The 26,115-nt window shown below is 44.7% G+C and overlaps 1 protein-coding gene and 1 long non-coding RNA gene across 5 annotated transcripts in view; one reads left to right on the top strand and one right to left on the bottom strand.

Moving 5' to 3' along the window:
• Positions 1 to 26,115, bottom strand: part of LOC139104127 (uncharacterized) — a 133,066-nt gene that overhangs the window by 16,868 nt on the left and 90,083 nt on the right. The gene's annotated exons all lie outside the window — the stretch shown is intronic.
• The window catches only part of Pdm3 (pou domain motif 3), a 113,599-nt gene that overhangs the window by 81,364 nt on the left and 6,120 nt on the right, over positions 1 to 26,115 (top strand). For 2 of the 4 annotated variants that reach the window (XM_070659354.1, XM_070659355.1), the window contains exons 3-11: positions 17,143 to 17,323; positions 17,424 to 17,582; positions 17,741 to 17,932; positions 19,901 to 20,062; positions 20,644 to 20,897; positions 21,771 to 21,987; positions 23,804 to 23,984; positions 24,801 to 24,857; positions 25,753 to 25,836. In XM_070659354.1, the coding sequence (XP_070515455.1) occupies positions 17,143 to 17,323; positions 17,424 to 17,582; positions 17,741 to 17,932; positions 19,901 to 20,062; positions 20,644 to 20,897; positions 21,771 to 21,987; positions 23,804 to 23,984; positions 24,801 to 24,857; positions 25,753 to 25,836 (1,487 nt within the window). The remainder of the gene's footprint in view (positions 1 to 17,142; positions 17,324 to 17,423; positions 17,583 to 17,740; positions 17,933 to 19,900; positions 20,063 to 20,643; positions 20,898 to 21,770; positions 21,988 to 23,803; positions 23,985 to 24,800; positions 24,858 to 25,752; positions 25,837 to 26,115) is intronic. The other 2 variants (XM_070659356.1, XM_070659357.1) reach the window with 1 other exon arrangement.

The raw sequence follows: 26,115 nt of genomic DNA, 5'->3' as shown, positions 1-26,115 counted from the left end.
CGTCGACACCGGCACCGGCTAAAAATACAATTTGAAAAATCCAACAATACCGCCCAATTCGCGCGAAAATGCATCAGTCGCTCGAGCAGCGACGGTATTGTTCGCCGGGTGGACACAATGCGTCCGATTGGTGGGACCACCCCGGATTTTTACAGCGTTCGCCGTCCGCGACTTTTTTCCACTACCGCAGTCCACTACCGCCGCCGCGGCGGCCCTTCCATATGCCCGTACTTTTTGTCTTCTTGCAACTCTTTTTTCCACCGACGACGGTTTGGTTGCACGCGTGCCAGGTATAATCGTCGGCGCGTTACCGCGTGCCCGATTTGCATACCGCGGTCGAAAAGTGGTCGGCCACCCGCCGATTTTCAGTTTGCCACTGGTATCTTTTTTTTCGCGTTCTCCTCGTGTATCTCCTCGCTCCTATCATATCACTGGTGATCCTAACAGCGAGTCTAATACATCCATTGAGAAAATGCCTCCCTTCCCTCTTTCTCTCTCTTTTGTGGAAATTTTAATGAGAATGAAATAGATTTTCGCCGAAAGTTTTCAGCTTTAAAGGGAGCGCGGTGGGGAAAGTTTTAAACAAAATTATATCAATGTCTCTAATCGATTCACCTCCTTCGATTTTCTTTTCATCGCATTACCCGCGATTGATCCGGGCATTAACGGGGAATTTGCGGGACTGCACGAATTTTTAATTACATTGAAGAACGCAGATACGACGTCCATTGCCAGGTAAAATTGCTGTGATTAGCGTTACAGAAATGGATGTTGCATTATTGGATTGTGCCGCGAGAAAGTTGTAACGAGACGAGTTCAATTAGCGATTTGAACGGCGAGGATGGCGAAAAATAATAGAGGGGGCGCACGAGATGGATGTTTTATTTGCCGTTACGAGAAGCGGAAATTGTTACTTATTATCCGTAATTATTATATCGGTAAATATTGCGTTACTGCAAAATTATATGCGATATTTATATTCCCAAGTCAATTAACGTCACGTATACTCGTAACTTTATCTCGGATTATTTGCCAAACATATTTTTTGTAACAACGTTTTCGTTTTATTTTTGCAATGCATCCCTCGTTCTTCATCGCGTTCATCAGCGGTCTCGAAAAATTTTCGCCGAAACACGGGGCGCGATTCGCAACGCGGTTACCCGGCCCGATGAGGGTCTTCTTATTGAAATTCGAATTTGCGAGACACCGGCGGCATCGATCGGGGGCGGCCGGATCGTATTGTTGCCAGATATCGGCGTAATTTTTCTATCCGCGTGTCGGAAAAAGGGATCCATCGACGCCCGTATTCCCCCCGGTGAATTCCCCTCCCTCTCCGCCTCTCGGTCGCATTCCCTCTCTTTGGTCGGTTCGCGCCATGCATTCTATCGTGCGACGGAGGCTCGCACACAAATCCGCGTAAACGAGTAGCCGGGGCCACATCGACAGAAACGGCTACTAACAAACCCAATAAAAATAATGCACTTTCGCGCATTTGCAAATGAACGTTGTCATTTTATTTCGACGGGAACGAGTCACGTGGTGCGCCGTAGCTGCCAACATCGCCCGCCACTGATAATAATTATGGATATTGAGAATGGTTATCGCCGTGACGCCCCGTGTATTAATGTCCCGGCGCTCTCGCACGCCGATAAACAAATTTGCCGCGACTGTATCTACGAACGAGCGGTGTCTAATTTTTCCATTTTTTTTTTTTCTATCTCTCACTCTTTCTCTCTCTCTCTCACTCTCTTTTTTTTTATTTTCATTTTTTATTTTCGACGCTCCGCGCGGTAAATGCATAACGCAGAATTACGGCGCTATCACGCGTTATGCAGAGCGATGACGTGAAATGGCATGTAGAAACGAATCCACACACGCATAACGTTGGATCATTGTCGATAACTGACGTTTATTTCGAGCGTGACGTACGAATACGTCGCCTCCTGCGGGAAAGCGAAACGTATCAAACACAAGGAAAGGGAAATTGACTGTGTCCAGAGCCCGCGCGTGATACTATAGATGTGAGCGGTGGATGGATTTTTTAATGTTCACGGATTTATTTTACAAGCCGGAGAATGGTGTCATTTTTCTGCGTGATTCACGGCCGGGGATTTTGCCGATAGTTCCCGCGAACCAGTTTCGGATACGTAACGAAAAATTGTTACGTTTCTCAGGAATTCGAAGATTGATTTCATCGACAATCGAACGACATGAGTAAAAATCGAAAACGTTAATGCAAGTTAAAAAAAAAAAAGAAATAAAAAAAAAGAAGAGAGCATAAATCCTCGATATCCATCCGAATACCATGCAAAAGCGCGTTAATTTAATTGTCTATCTTTGCGCGCTGCGATACCCGCGCGTTAAGATCTTCCGGAGGTGCGATAAAATTGCTCGTTAAATCTCCTCGTTTGTAAGTCCAAAATATTTTTCGAAACCGGGCTTTCGGGAGAGCGCGCGACGTTTCACCGTAGTTTTAAACGGTTCCAACATACATCATCGTCGTTAACGAGCAAAGGCATCACGAAGTTAACGTCAAAAGCACGTGGTAGCCCGGGGCAAGGTACGTCCACACCTTGCATCTAATTAACGCCGGTCGCGGTCGACACCGCACGAAAAACACTGGAAAAACCCGGCGCCGCACTTAATATCGCGAAAACGATCATGCGGTATAACGATATTTGAGAGTGTAACTGGTTCATAATGGCAGCAGCGCCTCGGTTGCGCCCCGCGATAATAATATTAAGCTTTATTTAGGTGAAATTCAACTTTAAAACGTGACTCGCAGTAATTATGCGAGAGTAAAACAATGCCCGCGGCCTGGGCTCGCATGATATACGTCTGCGGGTTTTTGCAAGACAAAGGCGTTTTATATCGCATTCGCCACCGCAACTTGCACGGTTTTCTAGCTTCGCTTTTGCGCCAGGAAGTTTATGTACTTCGCGCGTGTCGCGCTTACGCGCGTCCGTCCGTTGTGAGACTGCATTATGCGCGTTTACGTTAAAGAACTGCCCACGCCCTCCTTACCCCTGTTGGTTTTGGCATCGTGAATTTTCTTGAGCACTAGAATGTCACGCTCGAACGCGCAGAAGTGACGATCGCCTTCTAGATCTGTCTAGATTTTAACTCGCGAATAAAATGTTTTCAAAGTCGTTGTTATAGAAGCAGCTGGTAGCGCAAGTAAAATAAAATTAAAAAAAAAAAAAATTAATAAGAAATGAGAAAATTGAACAAGGCTTGCCGTATATATACTCCTAATTGCTTCAGTCGTTCGTCAGTTTTTCGTTTCTTTCCTCGTTCCCCCGGTATCGATACAAGCTAATAAAACTGCGGGGTAAAAGTCAGCTTAACAAGCAGCCGGCATCCAAAGGCTCGAGGGGTAGATTAAATGACGATGCCATTGATGGAGGAGCGTAATGCATACGTGATGTTTAATTAATCAATTAATAAGCGTATTATTATTTTGTTTAATTAAAAATAATGAATCTCCCCATAGAGCGCGCGACGTCGGCTCGCGTTTGCGTTAGGACGGACGGCGCGATTCGGATCGGCGGGACTTTAAAACCGGCGCTCGTGCTAACGCGAGACCGCCGCGTTATATCGATGATTTCATCAATACGATAACGCATTATTATTATTTTTTTTTTTCCCTCTCTCTCTCCCTCCCAGTCTCTTTTTCGCGTCCGCGCTTTGCGTCATCCACGCCTGGCCGGAGTTGACGCGAGTCTCTGTGTGCCATCTGGTTTGATTACGAATTCTCGTAACGCTCGCATTATTAAAGAGCGGGCCCATTATTGCACAACCGCTCGAAAGTGTCGAGTCGCGCGCACGGACGGTTGCCACTGTTGCTGCGATCCTTTATGATGCATCAGGCACGCGAATTGGCGGTGGCGCATTGTTCCCCTTCGTAATAAATGATATTGACGAATTCGCCGCGTCAACGTGGTCGAGCGCACCCAGTTGCCGGTACACGATGGGAAAAAAAAAAGAAAAAAAAAAGACAAAAAGCGTTGTCGCGTATGTGTATGCACGTATGTGTTTGCGAAACCGGCCTCGACATTCTCTGGGCAAAATTTGGGACGACGAAGAAGCCACGGGTTTTCCCTCCCGTAACAAAAGTCTGAAAGAGAAAAAGAGAGAGATCGAATCGACGTGACCAGACCTGGATGTACGTTCGCTCGGCTATAGTTTATCCGCGAGCGCACGATTTTAATAAACCCGATGTAAACGGTTGGCCCCTTCCCTTTGTAGTGAAAGTTTCCAGGAGAGCGCGCCGATTTTTAAATATAGCGTCGTAGGTTTGGCCGGCAATGAGAGCCATGTCGGCCAGGTCGGGAACCGTCAAAGCTTTTCGCAAGCGCTCCGCTTGCCTCGCTGATCCACGAAAAAGGCTCGCCATCCGTGGAATCTTTTGTTTATAATTTTTTTTGATCATTACCAACAGGCTACTAATTCTCCCGACGGCGGTAGGTGCATTCAAAATTTATCGGCGCGACGAAACGCACCCTCCAATTTTTTTTTTTTTTTTTTTTTTGTCTTTTTTCTTTTTTGTCTTCCGCCTCCCTCGCTCGCTCCCTGTCGCGATTGCCTCTATCTATCGTCCCTTGCCTCGTCTCGCTCTTTTCACTCACCCTCTCGCTTTCCCGCGGCTCAATTTTCTTTCACCATCCCTCTCTTCTTTCCCCGTTCAGTTTGTCCGCTCGCTTTCAATCCACTGTTGGCATTTGACAACCCTCAAAGGCTATTCGGAATCGAAGAACCGGAAATGTTTCAACAAGGATAGAGAAATGGATAGAGACCGGAGGTACCTAAGATCGCGGTGCTTGAGAATTGTCAATGCTGATAATTGGAACAATCGAATACCGAGTCGGCGCCGGTGCGGTTCACGCCTGCTGATTGACTATTCACGTCGAGGAAATTTTCAAATTACGTATCGATATTCTTCGCTCGCGCATCGTAATTTTCGTATAATACGAGGTTTCGAAATGGTGAAAAATATTCCGGGAATGATAATGGGGCGGTGAGAGTCGACGGTCGGAGATCGGGAGCGTCGCGTGGTGAATGCGCCGCACGAGGATGGGGTAGAAATAATGTGTTTAGGCGCAGGCATTTTTATCGCGCTCCTCCCCTCCACCCAAGCCTTTTGTTGTTTCCGATGCTTTATGTGAATTGCACTGTAAAATCTCATTATATTCGCGCGCAATGCGTCCATTATACACCATGCCAGAAACATTTTTACCCTCTCGAATTTTTTTCCTCCAGTATCCACCTACTCTCGCTCGCGCCCGCTTCCCTCGTTCCCTTTTTTTTTTCTTGTTTTTTTTATTTATTTTTTTTTATTTTTTTTTTATTTTTTCGTTCGGTGCGAAACATTCTCTAAATTTATTCGTTCATGCGACACAACGGTCTAATTTGTTTCACTAGAAAACAACGCTCGGTCCGCGCCACGCTAATTACGCGCAGTTTGGTCGATCGGTATCCGATTTCGTCTCGGTTTTCCGTCGGAATCTCCTCCCCTTCTTGCAGTCTCTGTATCTGTTCTTCTTCATTATTACGATAGAATTCCTATCAAAATAAAGACCCGCGCAACGCAATGCACAAATCTAAATCTAAATAACAAGGTAAACGAAAGAACAACGAGAGAGGCAAGCGCTAAGTTATAGTCTCGAATTATTTTAATCGCTATAAAAAAGAAAAAATTAATTACCAAGTGCAAATGGCAAAAATCAAGTAGATAGATCTCCCCCCCCTAAAAAAAAAAAAAGAAAGAGGTACAAAAAGCAGTTCGAAAGAAAAAGAGAGAAGCGCAAATTAAACTGATATTATAAAAAGTCAACGTAATTCGAGGTGAAATTTTATTAATAGACTAAAATAAATTAATGTCACCCAGACACGAAGTAACGCGAGCGATATCTTTCCCTCGCGTATCAAACTACTCTGTTCAAATCCCAATGTGATTCGAGTAAACGACTATCAGTGCAATCGGGCTTATGTTTGCTGTATCCTGCGCAAACTATAGCCGAGATAGCTCTCTTTTAAGTTCGATTCATTTTGTTCAGATGGGAGACGAATAACGAAAGTAAATGTTTGGTCTCGCTCGGTGTCCCGTTCACTCGGAAGGATTAAAACAATCAGGATATCCGCGCCGGCCCCCTCCCCGCCGGCTGCGAGTGGCAACGGAAAGTAATGTTAACGACGATGTATCGTTCAGTCGTCATCGAATGTGAGGACGGCGCGGGGCAAAAGTGCACGACACACCGTTAAGCTCAGGTTGGCAAAGCGACCCGTGGGGTTAATGGCGCGTCGTTGCGTATTCTAGCGGTGTTTGTTTCCTCGCAGCTGGCAATAAACTAAGATAAATGAATGTCCGTAGGCTAGGCCACTATTATTCCTTCGCTCGCTGCTTACATTAAGTCGGCTCGCATTAACGGCGATGCGTAACGTATCGCGCCCATTACAAGCTCGGATTCTCGATCGAGCGCGGCCCTTTATTTCTATATTGATAGGTGTACAATTAGTTTTGCAAATGCGACCCATCCTCGACGTTTTGGATTCCACTCGGTCTCCACCGATCTTAATTAAGAAAAGACGGACGAGGCCGTGGCAATTTAGAAAATTGTCTCGCATGCCAAAACCGTTTGAACGTTTCTGCGAGAAACATCTTTTTTTTCTTTTCTTCTTTTCTATTTTTTTTTTTTTTTAATTCTATATATCAATTAAAAATGCTGAGCGCATAATGTAGATGTGCGAAAAGTGTAATACGGTAGAAAATTTTGATGAATAACGGAACGGCGTGGCTTCCTACGCGATTATTATCGTAAACAATCGCGATCTGAATAAATGATGAAGCGATACGTTTCGTCTGCGGCCTTGGGATGGTAGTCGCGAGTGCGCGCTGTGCTCAGGAGGAGATCTCCTTGAGAGCGACGGCAAGAGCGGCGCGGCAGTAACGTCGTCGCAAAATCCACTGTGAGTACGCCTCAAATTCCGGCAGAGGAGGCTCAGCTCGTAAAGCACAGGAAGATGCATGCCGGGATATTAAGGCCATTATCGCCGTTGCATATTCATGCCGTATTATAATGAAAATACAGTTTATTACCGAAGATTAACAGCTTCTTACGGCGACGTGCAGTTGCCGCCGCTCGGGACTACGCCTGACGTCGTTTCAGCAAACCCCCCCTTGCCAAAACCATTCGCGAAAGGCGAAAGCTGTGGCCGCAGGGCGCGTCCTATTCCGCGCTCTTCCGCACTCGACTGGTCATGAAAATCCTTTTCGCGAAAGAAGCCCCGTCGAAGCTCCCGCGGCTCAAAGCGCCAGAACAACGGAGGCGCGCGCTTTAGACCCGGCATTATGAACGCGATTTAATCACCGATGCCTTTCGAGATTCCGCGTCAAGATGTATTACGCGGCAATTACGAGACGCGTCGCGTATAAACGACTCTTTATTGACTCTTTATGGGCGAACGTGCGATTTCAACCTGGGTGCTTTAATTCGACTGTCTATAGATAAGTAACGAACCGCTCGGCAGTTCCGCACCGTAAATAAGTAAATAATTCATTCTCCGACTCGCTTGGCAAGTGGCACGGAGAGGCGAGCGTGTCTTGGAGGGCGAGGACGGAGCGGCGAGGCGCGGACGGCCGGGGGTGAAGTGTTGTAAGGTGAAGGAGAGGCAGCGGCAGAAACAGGGGCGAAGGGGGAGGACGGAAGGGTACACCCGGGCGGTGAAAAGGGGGTGAAATCTGCATAATATCGGTAATGCTCAAAATGCGAGTCGCGTAGCTACCTGCCTTGCTTACCCCGCTCCGCTCCACGGCCGCGTCAACTAAAACTTAATTATAATTAATTAATGCGACTGCTAACTGAAGCGACTGGACAAGTATTGACCCGCAGCGCGGCGGCCGACCGTCGCCGTGGTTCTCGCCTCGCGACCAACGGCGTCGTGTCTTGACGACCGCCGACGAGGAGGCCCTCCAAGTCAACCCCGATCTCGTTGCCGATGACGATCGTCTCCCTCGAAATCATCCGGGGAAAGGGCTACACCGCGCGCCCGTCGCGTCACGCCGACGTCAACGTCGTGAACTCCAGACCTCGCAAGGAAGGACATAACATTTCCATGGCGGAGGCGGTACTAAGTCTATGGCTCCGTACAGTGCGTAATTAGAAACCTTTGTGCAAAATGAATACTGTTAATTAACGTACCTAAAAAGACATTATACCCACGGGTTGGTAAACTAAATATGGCCTCCAGCGCGTGCGTATTACACCGTTCACGGTGTAAATAAGCGATTTGCGTCCGCCCGCTTTTCCTACCTACTCTCCCCCTGTCCCCCTACCTTCCCCCCCCCCTCCCGCGGCCGACGTTAAATCGTAACAAATTGTATTCGAGACTCTTGAGCTGAATTGGGCAGCGAAAAGAGAATACGCAATTTGCGCGAGTGAAACTCGCACTTTATGCCAGGAGCGCGAACGCCTTCTCCCCACGCTGTTACAATTATATCGTAGAAGAAAAAAAAAGAAAAAGAAAAAAAAAAAGAAAAGAAAAATAACAAATAAAAATAAAAATTACTAAAATCCGCACTCATCTTTCCGTTTCTGCGCGCCTTTTCTCTCTCGCGGCGCAAAGGCAAAGGATGAGGTTGAGCTTTTGCCGCTAGACGGCGAGCACGAGTGGTCGATATTAATTGCGCCTTGACTCATTAATTCGTTCGCATTATCTCAGCTCTCCGAGCGAGAGATCGCCCGAGACCGTGGCTGCGCCGCTTCGCTTTCCGCGTCTCGACTCGAGTTGAGTCGGTGAGCAATTACAATATGAAAGGCGCATAAATCAGCGAGTTTAATTAACGCGTTGTTATTATCATTATGACACCGCGCGCCGGGATTATAACATTCCCGAATGCTTCTCGGTGCAGCGCCGCCGTCGTCAGCTATTTTTAAGTATGGCGAATCCTAACGTGTGGCACGGCTTGCTTGCCTGCGTTTTCAAATTTCCAGAAAACCGTCACCGGGCGCATCGCGTGACGTGGCAGTCGCATTATTATGTCGTTATCCTTATATTAATGAAATAGCAGGAGAGATATCGATATGGCGTAATTAATTAACTAATAGAAAGTAATCCGCAGATAGACGTCACCGCGCCATTTGTTTTTAATTAAACATTGATATAGCAATGGTATGTCGGGATGCGTCCTCAAATATTGACCGTTGCGCGTATCGCCGCTTTTAAAATCGATCTTATCAATAATGCGAGATCTTAATTTCCCGGTTTTATTTCGCCCGTGCCGTTAATAATCGTCTTCTTTACATTTTTCACAAAATTATCTTGACAATCGCGGGCATTTATTACGACTTTTATCTCCTTGATTATGAAACGATTTCGGGGAGGAAAAAAAAAAAAAAAAAAAAAAGAAAACAGGAATTTTCCATTAATATAATTAGCATGGGTTATTACAGCATCGATATAATTAATAAAATTCTTTTTACGAATCAAACGTGTGCCCGTGCCAAGTTCGAAGGTACAGAGACCGAAGGGTCGCCGTTCGTTCGCACATAATGATGCACTTGAACGTGCGGCAATAAAATCGCGGAGGTGAGCGCAGTCGTTAGGGAATGATTTTCGGGAATAGCGTTCGATACTCATAATCAAATAATTACAGATGATGCGGCACCGTCGAGGGGCGCGTTTCAGCTATTAGCTGAGCTCGGCGCTGCCGATGTGCCAGTCCTCTTAATCAGAGGCGCTCAAAAGAGGAGAAGGGCAAGGGGGGGAGGGAAGAGACACGGCAGGGTGTACGGAGGACCTTGCTCCTCTCGCGAAGCGGAAGGCGCGGCAGCCGATCGAGCCGACTGAGCGGCTCTGTGATATTTTTTAATTAATCGAATTATTGAACTGTATCGCAATCGAATTGAATTAAGTGCTGACGATCTGCGCCGCGTAACATGGAAACGCGCAATTTTCCGTCATTATTATAGCGTCCCTTCGCTTTCCTGCCCGGTGCGCGCCAGCCACCCTCATGCCCTCACCCCCGATCTACCCTTACGTGATCTCTGCTCCCTCCCTCTCCCTCGCCGACGACCTATCCGTCATCCTTTTCGACGAGCGCTCACGCACTTGCCGACGCTCTCGCCCGTGCGTCTCTTCGTATCGTGACTGCACCACGTGGTCCCGCTAATTACCCATCCGGCAGGGTATATCGAAGTGTGTCACGAGCGTGTGTGTGTATCTTGAACCGGCGCACCGACGATCGACTCGTACAAGTATTCTCGGCGCTACGCGTTATACTTGACGTATTTCAATTAACCTTATTGCCACGGTTGGTTACGCCCGCCAAATGTCAAACGCTCTCGTTGCTTGTGCCGCGAGGACCGGCTCGACTATGATTGAGTCGGCTGATGGATAATCATAGTTTCGACGAATTAAGTTGTAATTCGGCCTCCGCCTCGCGGTCCCGATTCCTAAATTGCATATCGTTATAAAAAAGGCAAGCAGACGCGAAAAATGACTTTACTGCGAAATGTCGTGTTCTCATGAATCTCTCACTTCGATATCTTACTCAGGATGTATTAATATACATTTAGAAAATAATTACTTTTCGTGTGCATTTTATTTAACCTACGTGGGCATTTGAGTTCTTGAAGGAAAAAAAATGTTTTTTTTCTTTAATAAAAATGGATAAGTTACCGTGGAATAATCTCCGAGGTAAAATACAATGCCCGACGCGAGTTTCGGCGAAAATCCTTATTCGACGACAATATCGGCCGTACCAAAAATGTACGTTATTCGGAACACCTCTGCAGGCGTGAGTCGGAGAAAGGAAGTACAGACCGGATGCGGGAGAGGGCCGCGGGACTTGGTCTAACCAAACTTAATTGAATCCCAGTCCGAATGTATAATATGTAGACTGCCTGCATAATGTCGTGAGCTGGCAGTGATTCTCAGCCGAACGCGAGCGGCCGCCGCGGCCCGCCGTTGTTGCGCGGCATTCGGCAAATTTTGAGAACCACCCGCGGAATTAGATATACAATAATGTAAGCAGAGCCCCGTTGCGGTGTAAGGGTTGGTGGTAAGGTCATGTATATTCATGCATCGGTCGACCCACCTCCGATTCTCTCACTCAACCACCCCCCGGCGTTGTCCCCGTCCTCCCTCTCTTTCTGCTTCGACCGACCACCCTCTCTTAGGGCAGAGACCGAGCTAAACAACGACGGTACGAATAGATTTACACCACGTCCACGCGGTTTACGACTCGCGCACATTAAGATGCCCGCCGTGAAGAATACCCGAAAATAGATTTCTCCGTGGCTGCTGGTCGAAAGGAGTGGAGGAAAATTTCGGAAGATAAAATCTCACGTGCTCCCCGCACGTCGATACGAAAAAATGTTCGAGAGACATTTATTTGTCTCTTTTAACGTTCCGTCGTCTAAGCCATAATTGAATTTGTAGATGCGTTAATGGACTCGATCCGAAGATAAAACATCTCGTCAAAATCGAACCGCGTATTCGCGAGATAATTCAGCGATACGTTCTTAGGAGGCGATTATAGCGCGTTTTCAATATCGCGGTGAGAAATTCTCATAAAATCCTTAGCGGCGTGTCCGAGAACAGTCGTTAGAACGCATTCCTCAAAGAACTGTATCTGGATATAATGAAGGATCCATTTACAAGTAAGATTCGTCCCGCGACTTCATTACCCACGATTTTACCACGGACGCCCAGCGGCATTCGTAATGAGCGATGGTCATTCATTTTAATATCCATTAAATGCAAATACCGTCGGGCACAAACGTTTACTCCTATTTCGAATTATTTCGCTGACTCGCCGTAATTAAGCTTTTCGAAGGGGCTCGAGGCAACATTGCCAAAGAAACCGTTCAACGTAACGATCACTTTCCCCTTCAACACGTAGAAATATATATCTTAATTTTAATAATTGAAGACGCGGCGCGTACCAAAATTATCTTCGACATTTAAATACATATATTTCAGTGAATTCTAATTTAACGTCGCGAGCTACGTTTTGGCACGTTTCACGTCGATTAAAACGCGAGGGGCTCGCGATCTCGCGATATTGGCGGGTAAATTTTCTTGTGCACGAGCGTGTAAAATCCCGTGGCGTGCAGCGGCGAAGATTTTTCGGGCTTGCGTGCGCCGCGGGAGTAAGACGCGACGCGTGGATGCTCGAGACACCGTTACCGGCAGTGCGCGCTGGTCGTTATACACTCAACATTCTGCAATCTACCCTTTCTATCGGCCCTAATTTATGTTGAGTAAGGCAACAGCGCGAGCCCACCCCCGGCTTGCTACGTAAGGAAGCCTCGGTAATGTTTCAAGTGGCTTGTCTGTTGTTAATTTACCCCGGTGGGGCCTTGATGGGGGTCTGTCTACCCGCCGCCACGCTCCACTCGTTACGATAAATCGGTCATTATCTGTACTACCTACGCGCCATGTAAGTGCCGCGACTTGGGACTACACCGGCGTGCCGCTGGAAATTTTCGATCCGCCTGGGAAGGCTGACAAGTCATCGTGTTATAGCGATTAATCGTGCAGCACGCCGGCGAAGGGTAAAGCGCGGATCTCTCGTGCTACGCCCGATGACAGTCGGCGCCGCCGCTTCTCGATTGTAACAAGTACGAAGGATCACGCTTGAAATATTACCTCGTCACAAATCTATTCGATTCTGTTAATTTAATATCGCTTTTTAATTTTTTCCCCGCATTTATCATTTTATACGTAATATAAATTAGCACCGTATCGCTCGACGAAACACGCGCCCGTCGCCCGCTCGTCGCCATCAAGGCCGTCGCAATTTTTGACATTTTGACTTGACTGCTGTCCATACAGACGAAACGGTCGTAAACACATACAGCAAGAGGACGAACCCTTTTCCGCGTATCCTCGCACCCTTTCGCGTCGAGGCAGGCCGACTCGGGTGGAACATTAATATCGCGAAATGAAGCTCATTTGCATATAAATAAGGCGGTGGTGGGGCACAGCGACGGGGCGAGGGAGGCCAGGATGAACCACCCCGTTGCCTCCGCTGCACCCCCTTCTTTTACCCTCCCTTGTACCCTCCCCGGAGCCTCGACTCCCAGGAACCCCACCCTGGACTAATTACACTTACAGACAAAGCGGCCTGAACCGAGGGGTCGAGCGGATTCTATCTCTTACTCTCTCCTTGCCTCTCGCTATTTTCTCTGTCCCTCCCCTATAACTATCTCCATGATTCTCTCCCTGCCAAACTGTCTCTGTCTACCTTTCCCCTAGTTGTCTTCGTCCCGTCCTTTCCGCATAAAGAGCAGACCCTCTGCCACTGTCTCGCTGGGTTTTCATTCCCAATAACATCCTTTCGCAATGACCACGTGATAATTGCGACCCCCGCAAGATTCGTTAGAATCCTTAATCGCGAAGGAAATTCACTGCCCTCCCACTACGTTGTCTCCCCTCGACGTATTAAACGTATCGAATAATTTCGTAATTATTAACTTCGATCGATTCCTACGTGTTTATTGTCGGCACATAAATAAAAATAAAATTCAAAAGATTTAAATCAAATTATTACATAGTCAGTTTTAAAACTGTTCGAAATGTATTTACAAGCGATATTTATTGCAAACTATATCGACGGAATTGTTCGAATTATTTGAACGCTTGAAAACAATTTAGGAATCATATTGTATATAATCATTAATTTCGCTTTTCTTTTTTTTTTTTTAATTATTTTATATTTAATTATAGGTACGTCTCAGTTTTCGTAGTATTTTTTTCCCCTTTCAACTCGTTAGAAAGACATTCATATTTTTCATCTTAGATGACACTAATATCATCAAGATTGCGATTCGTAATCGCAGTCAGAAGTTATAAAATTCATCCTCGATATTTTTTTTCAATCGTACTTGTGCTTTCGGCCAGGAGCGAAGCTCGCGCACACGTAGCTTTTTTCCTACTAAAAAAAATCGCTCAATTTTCATAACGGCTAACGCGGTACCCCCCGCGCTCGACAAATCGATCGCCAGGGGCAGAAACGGCCGCGGCCGAAGATGGGATGAAGCCGGGCACGGCGCGGCGCGGACGCGGCGCCGCGTTTCAGAAAGAAACATAAAAATGCGTATTACCGATTCCGGAATACGGCCATTAGTCTGAAGTCAGCGCGGCTATCGTTTATTAAGCGCAAACAGATATTAATGTATTTTTACACGCGCCCACCAGTTTTGTTCTGCCAGCCACTGCCGTCGCCACCGCCGACGCCGCCGACGCCGCCCGACGCCGCCGACGCCAAACTACAGCGGCGGTCCGCGCGGGGTCGAAGCCAAATCCAATTACTTTTATTCGGGCGAAATGAGTGCAGCTAAGTCATTAATACTAATCAATGGACCGGACTCGGACCAGCCAGCTAGAGCGCACAGGCCCGGGCGTTCCACAGGAATTACCCATAACTCAAACGGCTCGAAATGACTTTATTGCAAAAAACTTGCGCTTTGCTACCAGCCGCGCCGCTTCTCCTCGTATACGCATTGTTAGAGACCCCCGTGCCGATAAGTAATGTTTATTGTTGCATTTCCAACGGCCAACCGAACGCTCTCCGTCCCTCTTCCCCTCTGCCTCGCGTATTTTTTTCGCGCCTCCCACTGGTCGCTCGCGTCCGCCCCCGTTCACGGCGGGTGAGAGAGAAAGGGAGAATAATCTAGCTCGGTTTTTCGCATTAGCGAAATGGCTTATAGACGCGGGATAACGATTTTTTATCGATCATGTGACTGATTCCTCTCAGGGAATTTAATGCGTCGGCGTGGCCGAAGCCAATGGCGTAAACCGCTCCTTTTGTTCGGCATATTTAGATAAACCAAACGCTGCCCGTGCTATCTTCCGAGGCGCGAAGCAGAGAAATCACGAACGTTAATCATAAATTATAATGCTTTGACGCTATCAATATTCATTTCGTTCTCCCATAATAATAAATATTTGTTACAGCGCTTAAAAGAATAATGGAAACGTGCGAAAGTATGAGAAACTTTAAAGTCGCCATTGAAATCCGTTCGTTTTCGAGAAATTTATTTGACGCACTTCGCATCGAAAGTATTACGCCGGATATCTTCCTGCTTTTGCGTGATAAGATAATTATCAGCGGAGTTATACACAAGCGGGCGATCCTCTGCGCCGCGATCGCGCTGCACTAATTAATTTATGCGAAATAACGAAAGCCCGTAAACATATGTTTCTACGCCTGGTTGTATATCCTGCGCACTTTTACAAGCAAAATGGTCGAACCTGTGCATTCAACTAATCCCCCTCGCCTCGTCCATTTAATATAGGGTGGCTATACCGGCGGTATAGCCGTTTACGAATTTGCGTGGAAAAAAAATTGAACTGCCGTACCCTCTGCGCCTCCTATTTTCGTTCGTTACCTATCGACCAGGCTTTATCTATTTTTTATGCAATGAAATGCCTCGACCAGCGACGCGCGCGGCCCATTGTGCGACTTTGACGAAAATTCAAGCCGGGATTACAAGCCGCACCCACAGGATACCCCTTTAAAAAAAAAAAAGGAAAAAAAAAAAGAAAAAAAAATGTCAAGCCGTATATACTCAGATCCTTTGACGGTGCGTTTAATGCAATATTTGCGGATTTGTGAAAATTTTTATCCGCTTTATATTTCGCAATCTTTCATCGATCTTAATTCTGTACCAAATACCATTATCGCGCATCTCGCTCATATTACGCGTTCGAAATAACTTTCCTCGTCGTTTACGTTCCCGATACGTTCAGCGCAAAGCAATTGTGCGTCTAAGATAATAACCGCTGCGGAAGCCTTCCCTGGATTTATTCATAGGTCCAGTTATCCGTGCGGGAACTCTTTTTCTCGAATTACTCGAGTGTCGAAGCTCTAAAACGCTTAATCTGTATCCAACTATGGCGATACACGTTCCGGCATATTTCCATACCATTATGCAAAGAGGCCGCACCGGTAACATTACTCTCCACAGCACAGCCACCACCATCGTCGATATACACTCGTGGTGGTAAAGCATTACGGCATATATACTCCATCGATTTATTATAATTTAGATTGTCTTCTAAGAACCTCGGCTACACGTGCACACGTACGTGTATACGGCACGCCTTAATGTGCCGGCGTTCGTTAATTATTCCGCTGGTATTCCGTAAATATGCATGAATTATATATCTGCAGGCACGAAAGCGGAGCAACCGGGAAACGCGTGATTAATATTTTTTTTTTCCACCCTCCTCGCCCCCTCCCCTCCCTTTCGCAGAGCGCCAATTCTCGCCTTCCCGCATAATCTTTCGCGGTTGTTGTTTGCCGATGAGAAATTTTTGGAAGTCACGGCGCAAACGTATGTCGCGCGGTTCCTGCCAAATTGGTATTGATTAAATCGGACGGTCGGCCGGCTCGGCCGACCGAGTTAATTCCAAAAATGTGTTATTGAGCGTGAATAACTAAATCACTTTGCCCGCACGCATTGCTGGATTATGTTTATGGGCAAGGATTGGCATCGCGATAATACCGGCCCGGCTCAATTTTCATTGCCACGCGTAAGTGATATTGAAATTAATATTCGATAGTAATCGCCGATCCTGTCGTAAGACTCGGCTGGTTTACGTTGCATTATATTACAATAATTATCATCATTAATTTACTGCCATTGTTTTTTCTCACCTCGGCCTGAAATTGTGTGCGTTTTAATGTGTATCATTGCGCGGCCCCGCGAATGATTATTAATCTATTTTCAACGTTAAGCGCACCGCCGCGATAAAAAGCATCGCGCGCGTTAACGAACCGCGCGCGCATAATTGAATGTTTCAGTCATTTTGGAAATGACTGCTAGCTCGCGGTAAAACCTTCGGCGTTTGTCCCGCGATTGATTTTCACGTGAGAATGTAAAACGCGCGGCGTTTTACAAGTCGGAAAGATGTTTGATCGGTACGATTATACCTTTTAGCGATGTTAGTTAAATAATGCACATTTAATTAACATTATTATTGGATATTAGTACATTTTCGATCCCAATGTTCAATTCACGAAATTTCTCGCGACTATTGTTCGATCGCGGATAAATCGAAGGTGATTGAATTTCAATCTGGCGTGATTATACATATATCTATTGTACATGCGAATATATATGTATGTTACAGGACAGCGACAGGAGTAGCGCTGGAAGTCCCGAGCCGGCGACAGGTGGTGGTGCACTCCACGAACATCAAATGATGATAGATGACATGAAGAATTCACGAAAGAGACGACGGAGCCCGTCGCCCGAAAATCTCCATCAAGCGAAACGCGCGGCGGTCGCACAAGCTCATTTAAACGGAACAAGTAAGTGCAAAACGGTTTCTTTATAAATATGCGGGAGCTTCGTCGGCTCGCACGATCCCGATATCGAATTTAATTTAATTTTCTACTGTTTTATCCGCAGTGGCCGGCATGGTGACACTTCAGAATCTTCAAAATTTAGCGAATTTGCAAAATCTTCCACAAGTCGCGTCATTAGCTGCCGGTCTTCAGGGAATGACAGCGGGACTAACTAATAATCAACTAATCAATACTCCGCTGAATTTAACGGTCAGCTCGTCAGGTAAGGAGCACGCGTGTCGAGTTGCTCGCGTGAATTCAAGTAAATGGAAAAATGTGCGATAGATGCAATTACGCAAAATCAGAAAAAGAGAACGGAAGATTAAGAATCGAACGGCGGGAGTAATTTAACACGATGAAATCGTTAATTTTCATTCACAGGCGGAACGATACCAACAGCCTCGAGTACGACGGCGGCTCCCCACCTTTTGCCACCTAGTTCAGCCCCGATGGCAACGTTACCTCAGCTATTATCTCAACCGCAGCCGGTCGCGATGCCTCAATTCATCCTAACGTCCGGTCAATTGGTTCAGGGCATTCAAGGGGCTCAGCTTCTTATCCCCACTTCGCAAGGTAAGTTACACCAGCGCTCAGCAATTTCAGCAACATCGCCCGAACGTGGATGGGTCCCTCTTTCTCGCATATCTTACCTAATATTGATCTCGACTGCTGGTGAACAATCTACGGAGATTACAACCGAAATTTCAATCAATCAAAATTCCATCGACGGTCCGCCACGCATAAAATCATTGCGCGCCCGCTGAACGGAGCATATAACCCGGCGCTGTGCCAGCGCATAATGTTGTGCAATCAAGATGTGCCGATATATAATATAATATCGACTATCTCTGACCAGAGCTCGGACTAAGGCCGGCCCGTCGTCCATACTTAGTGGTCCTAGACTGCCTCGCCGAGCACAGGGCAAACTCTGCAACTAATTTCAATGTATAATTAACGTCTCACTACCCCTCTCCAACCTCACGAATCCCACCTCGTCCTACCTCCTTTCTCGGGTCCGTTCTTCCTCCCCTCGCGCTCCTAGCCCTAGCACTCACTGGCTGGACATCGCAGCTCCGCGGATTCGGCCGCTATTATATCGATTGCGGTCCGCGCTAACTTCGTTTCTACTAAGTTAGGTTCCTATTCTAGCAATCGCGAGAGAAAGAGAGAAAGACAGAGAGAGAGAGAGAGAGAGAGAGAGAGAGAGAGAGAGAGAGAGAGAGAGAGCCCGGTGGAGGGCGAAGGTAGAGGACGAGAGGCAGAAGGAGAACTTTAGGATTCCGCCTAAGTGGATTGAAGTTCGTGGATATGGACCGGCCGCGGTAGGATGACGAGTTACGTGGCGGCAAATAATGTTTGCACTGCTTTTCGACTCAATCGATGGTAACTGACTAACGCTCGATTGGTCTCTGATAGACATTGAGTGTCGGCGAGGATGAGTCGAGGAGTGCTCGAGAGTGCGGTCAATAGGTTGTCGTTCATAGAAATTATTGTTCGCTCGAATGTCCGTGGCTTTATTTAAAGTGATATCAGCCGTCCGAGATTTTATCGCGTAAACGATTAAGACCCAAAAAGCGGCGAGGATTAAAAATATACGGGAGGTCATCTACACCTCGATCCGTCGAAAATGGAAGTTATTTAAATCGTTTTTTACGTCGAGCGTAAATAATAAATTTAATATTAAAATAAATATAATGTAAAAAAAAAATAATGTAAATATACTAATGAATAATATTAATATAAAATAAAAAAAAAATAATATAAGTATAATAATAATTAATAAATAAATATCCGCTCTTTCTAAAGACGTCGAAGTAATAATTTTCGGTAGGCCGTCGCGCGTAAAAAAAAAAAAATATATTATATCGTTATCACAGACCGCGGCGTGCTCGGAGAAGGTAAAATATTTTCGAATCATTACACCCTTGTCAGAGACCGTGAATCAACAGCGAAAGTATTGGCAGCGCGTTATCGTTCGGTTTGAACTGCACGTTAATCGGATTGTCGGTTGACCTTACCTCAGAACGTGAAACTTTTATGGCTGTTCGGAATACGGGATTTGCTTAGCTTAGCTGTAGGTGGCAACACGGGTACGTACTCATGATCAGTAATCATATTAAGCGCGTGTACAGGGTAATCAGATTAGCGGAGCTGGAGGTAATCCTGAAACTATTCTAAGTATGATTAGGCGTCCTTCTCGCAGCGCAGTCCAGTACCAGTACCTGTACCCACTATTAAGATGACGATAATAGTTTGCCAACTACGCTAGCCTGCGAGGTTACCTGCCCTATGGGTTGCCTAATAATCCCTCTATGAGACTCTGATAACTTTACTACCCATCCTGGATCAACGACGCGTGGACTATGTTCATAATGGAAATGAAGTATCTATTGATTCAAAATACAATCATATAACGTTTTCGAAGATCGCCACGAATTATCTTTGCTATCCTTAACTTTAAAATAATTTCTCATCGAAGAAATGCATTTATTTTGGAGGAAAATAAAAAAAAAATTTAAAAAAAATGCTTTTGTTTTATAGGGATCGCTACTCAAACCATCTTGACTATACCGGTCAGCCACGTCACGAACAATCAAATGGTGAATTTGGCGCTTAGTAACGGGCAGGTGGTTTCCACGACACTGGCGAACCTCCAATCTCTAGCTCAACCGCAGAATATGCTTAATACGCCTACGAGCAATGGTGAGTTCAATACCAATCTGTATGTAAGATTTTCTCATTTCGCGCGATCGATTGTAATTGCGAAACGATTATATATTCGTCTTTCTGCATTGTGACATAGTATCGTTACGTTTTTACGAAATACAGAACGTTTCACTACTTATATTTTAACGCATTTAAATTATTGAAATATTATAATATTAGAATTATTATAATATTAGAAATATTAAAAATATTATAATATTAAAAACTAGAAAAAAGATTATTTCTAGTTTCTAATATTATAATATTTCTAATATTTCAAATATTATAATAATTCTAATATTATAATATTCTAATAATTTAAATGCGTTAAAATATAAGTAGATAATATACTATCCGTAAGATTCAAAAGAGAGAAAACAATTTATTTCATTTTATTAAATTGACCAAGCATACGTATAATATAATATTAAGATAATTTTTTTTTTAATGAATCTGTTAGTGTCGCGCAAATATCAAGCGCTTGCGCCGCACGTATTTAGTTAGTATTATCGCATTTACATTGTGATTAATGCAGCATCAGATGTCGTACTATGCGCGTTTACTTGTCCTTTTATCAGTTCCCACGAGCCCCAGCCTGGCATCGGGATTAGGACTGAACCCTGCCGCTTTGCCGCATCTTCTGAGCAATAGCTCGGCGAGCCAACAACTTCTGAACGCGATGCAGCCTCAGCAACTGCTTCAGGCTGCCCAAGCGGCACAAGCGCAAGCGGCGCAGGCTGTACAGGCTGTTCAAGCCTCTCAGCAGCCGCTTTTAACGACATCGCCCCAACAGCACAGCCACCGACACACCTCGCATATGAATCACTACACGGTACGTAAGACTCGACCTTTTCAACGTCTTCTCTCTCAAAAATCAACGTACGATATATATATATATATATATATATATATATATATATATATATATATTTATCAGTATATTGTAAAAAATATTAATAAACGAAATTAATGTCTTGCGACATAGCATAAGAACGACGCTGCTTTTCCCACACAACATATTTTCTTCTAATGTGACATTTAAAGTGATTACGCAACTATATATAATTATGCAGTTGTTTTCGCGCATGTAAAACAGGAGAATTCTTCATGTCATGCTATCAGCAAAATTGACAGACATATCAGTGCTTGTTAAAACAACAATGTTTTTCTTTTACAGTAAGCTTCATATTTTCGTGATATCGCGCATATTGTTTCGAAAACCGCATACATTTCATCTCACTAGCGGCCTGCGCGATACATGTTATTCACTTTCTCAATAATTTCAACTATAACCGTTAGTGGATTTAACCTTTCAACAACGAATAACACTGCCATATGAATCACAGAGAATAAATACCTTCGCTCGCTATTCTTTTCTAATTTTTTTTTTTTTATCTTTTCCATTTTTTTTTTTCTAACAATGTAAACGGATTTCTATCGAATCGCGATACACGGTCGAACGTGCAGTTTTCATTTCCGACGCGGGGTAGACACCGCCGGGAAGATCGGCGAAATAACCAGAATAATTCCCAATACCTAGCGATCTCGTTAAGAAAGTATTCCGAAGCGGCGGCATTCTTTCCACTAATTAGACTTTAAAGTGTCTCGATTCGAGGCTCAGTCTCATTATCAAGTGCATAATTGACGTGGTGGAGGAGCGCCCTCGTACCCTACTAATCCGCGCTATCGGGCATTGTGTTCGCAGCCGACGGAAAAACATCACAGGGAGAGACCGGAGCAATCGTCGCCGCTGAACGAATCCGTGGTGTCTGCCGCATCCGCTTTGAACAGATTGGCCGCCAGCAACGGTGAGATTACAATCACGACGACGCACGGACCAGGCGGCGCCGGAGTAAAGGCTTCTCCGAGCAGTATGCACAGTCCGAAGGAAGAAGAGGACGATCTCCTGAACGACTCACCGAGTAAGAGTGATTTTTTTTTCTTTTTTTCCCTTTCCCCCGTTTTTCGCATCGTGACGTTAACTCCGCAGGTCGAAAGTTGAAACGATCTTGCCGTCAATTGATTTGCAGTACTTGGCAGAGCATTTAAAACCGATGTCCGCCATCAGCGCGCGTAAATGATAATCGAGCCTACGCCTTCGGGGGCAGCCCGCGTTACTCTCTGACAGCTTTTAATTACAATTTTCACCGGGGACACCATCTTCCTATAACGCGACCACTTGCACACACGAGGCGCGCTCGCTAATGTCGACAAGCGATCGCATGCATAATGATCACTTTTAAAGAAGCAATTACCACATGCAAACGCGATCCTTATCTTTATCTTGCCAGGTTGTCACATTCTGGCGATACTTTTTGACGCGGCGTTAAACGCGACCGGCCCCGCACGGCAATTTTTCAACCGTATATCTTTAATAATTAAACCACGCATTGAGTTCTGCCCCGCGTTTAAACGGCGGCGTTTCTCTCCGATTAATCGCGAAATATTATCGCCGCCGAGTAAAGAATAATTTAACGTTCAACGTACGTTTGAATCTGGAAAATAACATTTCAAACGCGCATCGATCGTAGAACGCTTGACAACTGTAATAGGATATCGTACGCTGGACTCATTACGGTGCATTAGTTCGTTCCTTGCTGCCTTCTAGGAAGCCATAAAGATTCCAGCAGCGCGCGTAACCTCATGTTGGCTGACAATAATTTTAATAACTCACAATCACCGCATAGACTGGCACTCCGTCATCCTGACGCGATGGAATAATCATTCGGCGCGCGAAGCCTAACGATTCTCAATTGCTAGTGTCAGATGCAAGTATTATCTCATAAATATTTGCCTTTGTTAACCCCACCCCGATAGAATTTCAAAGATAGAATTTCACATGATGAGATGCAGAAATGCAACGTCGTAATAAAAATTATTTTCGAATTTTTCTATCGTTCTTTACTTTATTGCGCGAACAAACGTAATTAGATGATAAAAATTTTGTCTAATAATCGCGATTATTGCGTGTCGAAATTGTGCTTATTTTATTTTTACAAATTTAGTAGCGGAGAACATTTCGCAGTGCGATATATATATATATTTTTTAATTTATTTATCACATGACGGCCGAGTCACATAATTTGCTCGCTGCTTTTCGTTTGAAGCGCGCGAGAAGTATTCGGTACCTTGATCGGAAATTAACGATCGCAGAAACACCGTCGCGGAAGAAGGATTTGCAGTTTATTGCGCGGCGCAGAAACCAGGCGAACTGGTCGGGTATGTGGGCATTTCTATTGCGTTCGTATACATTCGGGGTGACAGATTTACGAGAGAAATCGTGGTATATCTCAGACCGCTTTAACGAAGCCGCCTGATGTCATTAGACAGACTTCTCGCCGGAACTCCGTTGCATTCCGACGTATCGATTGAAACGTGTGCAAGAAATAAACCGGCAACGAATCGCTAATCTGCGCAAAATGTACCATTAAAATTATTACGAAACTACCCACGCAAGAATCGCTTATCGCATTAACTCTTGAACTGCAAACGTTACATTTCATTCACGGCTTTTGTATCGTTTCCGCAACCACGAAGCGAACTATATCGAGAGTTTATCAATTTTATTACTATGACAGAGAGATCTCGAAACAATGTCTTCGATGAGCAAGAAGAGAAAAAAAGATTAAAAATTTTTAATTATTAATTTAAAGTATTTTAATATCGGCGACAACTGGCGATGATTCTTTTACAGCTGTCTTATCTGTTTGATAAGAACGGAATAAATTTTTATTATAGATCAACCGACGATCAACGAGGCTACTAATAACGTAGTCGACGGAATCAATTTGGATGAGATCAAGGAGTTCGCCAAGGTCTTTAAGCTGCGTAGATTATCTCTGGGTCTGACACAGACCCAAGTTGGTCAGGCTCTGAGCGTCACTGAAGGCCCCGCATACAGCCAAAGTGCCATATGCAGGTTAGTTATCGCTACATCGTCCTCCTCGCGCCCGTCGAAATCGCTAATGAGAATTCAATAATATGGTAGAATGTAAAACGACAGTGTGCCAGGTCACTGGAAATGGCGTAGAAAGGGTTAAGATTTGTTCAGAGTAGCAAAAACAGATAGTTATCCGTATTCGATAGCCTTGCGACAGCATTTAGGAACAAACGCTCGAATGTAAAGCTAAGAAAATCTCGAAGCAGTTTTAAGTTTTTTTTTTTTTTTGGTATCAATTAATTAATTTTATACAGTACACTTTAATTGCCGGACGAAATTGTTTTTCTACGCGTGTTTCATTATTTATTATTTATCGCAACGTTTTAAATTCGTTCAGAGTCTAAAATAGCTTTTGCAGGTGCATTATCCAATTTTGAGGTGCCATAATAAACTTATTTATACCGTAAATCCACCACGATGGTTCCCGATTTATGTTGCAATTTACTCTACATCAAGTTATTAAAAATTACTAATAAAACAGAAATTGTGCTTACTTGCAATAATTTTACAAATTTAATAACATTGCTAAACATATAACGTCCGGTACTTAAATTGTCGCAGGGTTAAAAAGAAAAAAGAAAAAAAAAAGATAAAAAAAGATAAAAAAAAAAGAAAAAGTCACTACGTTATTCATACTTTTTTTTTCGTCGTTTTACGATCGAGTGCACTTTTCAAAATGCGAAATGGGAACCACCGTGGCAATGCCGGTAGCAAAGAAAAGAGAAAATGTTTATACCACTTAAAAAAAAATTCTTATCGTATCAACTAACATAAGCATTGGTGATTGTTCCCCAGTGCCCTGGCTACCCAGATGTACGCTGCCTCGCAGATTGCCTCTCAGCAGCAAGCTACGTACGTTCACCCCTCCATGCTACTTAATTCACCTAAAAATCTAAAACTCTAAAATCCTTTAAGAAACCGCAGTTATACCCAACAACAGAGAACCGAGCACGAATTTTCTGATGGTTTTCTTGAAAAGGAGGGGGGGGCTTAAAAAAAAAAAAAAGAAAAAAAGAAAAAGAAAAAAGAAAGTACAATTTAATTAGTCCACCGTATTTGATTTTGTTTAAAATCAACGATGCATAAAGTGAACTAGACGCGAGTCGTCTACCTCTTCTTTATTTGCGTTCGACCGATTTGCGATCAGTCCTATCCCGCTTAGATATATTTGGGTATAGCTGTACAAGCACTCTCACTAATTTCTAATTCCGTTCGGAAAAGAAATGCGAAAGGAGCACTTCTAAAATTAACTCTCTTCGAGCCAGGGCATTGGCAAACTTGGGCATGATGTCGCCAACGCGCTAAAAATAAAATGATAGAACGAAGCCGAGGGGATTCGCGACTTTTGTCGCCCGCCGAATCCGCGCTCCGAATTGCTTCGATCGGGATCGGATTTATTTCGCTCGCCCGCAGAAAGGAGTGTTTAAGCAGCGCGTTGGCAACATCATACACGGCATCACCAAACCTTAAAGCATGCACGCATTGTCAATGTCCTGTTATTGAATCAATGCATGCCTTTTAGTGCTCCTTTAGTGGGACAAAGACGAAAGGGCGGAAAGCAAAATGTTCGGAGATAATTTCAACGACGTGAATATTTTTCAACTACTATTTTAAATATGCCATTCGACACGTCACGTTAGAAATTTGAACGCTCTATCTTGTTACGTCCTTGTCGTCTTTTCTCGATACATTCATTCCTATTGTCAATTTCCCGAGAAGGTGGATCAAGCGTTATTCTTGGCTTTAGATTCGAAAAGCTGGACATTACACCGAAAAGCGCACAGAAAATTAAACCCGTTCTCGAGAGGTGGATGAAGGAGGCGGAAGAGAGGTGAGTAATACTCCTACGAACTTTAAGAGCTATCGCGCGCCGCGAGAAAATGTTTCTTTCCAAAAAAAAAAAAAAAAAAATGAGAAAGAGAGAGAGAGAGAGAGAGAAAGAAAAAAGACGTATTAATATATACATATATTAATGCCGGAAGAGTATCGTAAATGCAACGTTCGCCTCCAGCGTGCCGCATAAACACTCGGCAATCAATAACAATTAGCATTCTCATATCGAAGGGGAAAAAAGAAAGAGCGAGAAATTTTCTCGATTGCAAATCAAGTC

Source organism: Cardiocondyla obscurior, linkage group LG07 (genome assembly GCF_019399895.1).
Source record: "Cardiocondyla obscurior isolate alpha-2009 linkage group LG07, Cobs3.1, whole genome shotgun sequence".
Taxonomy (NCBI): domain Eukaryota; kingdom Metazoa; phylum Arthropoda; class Insecta; order Hymenoptera; family Formicidae; genus Cardiocondyla; species Cardiocondyla obscurior.
This window is presented reverse-complemented; position numbering and strand designations above follow the sequence as displayed.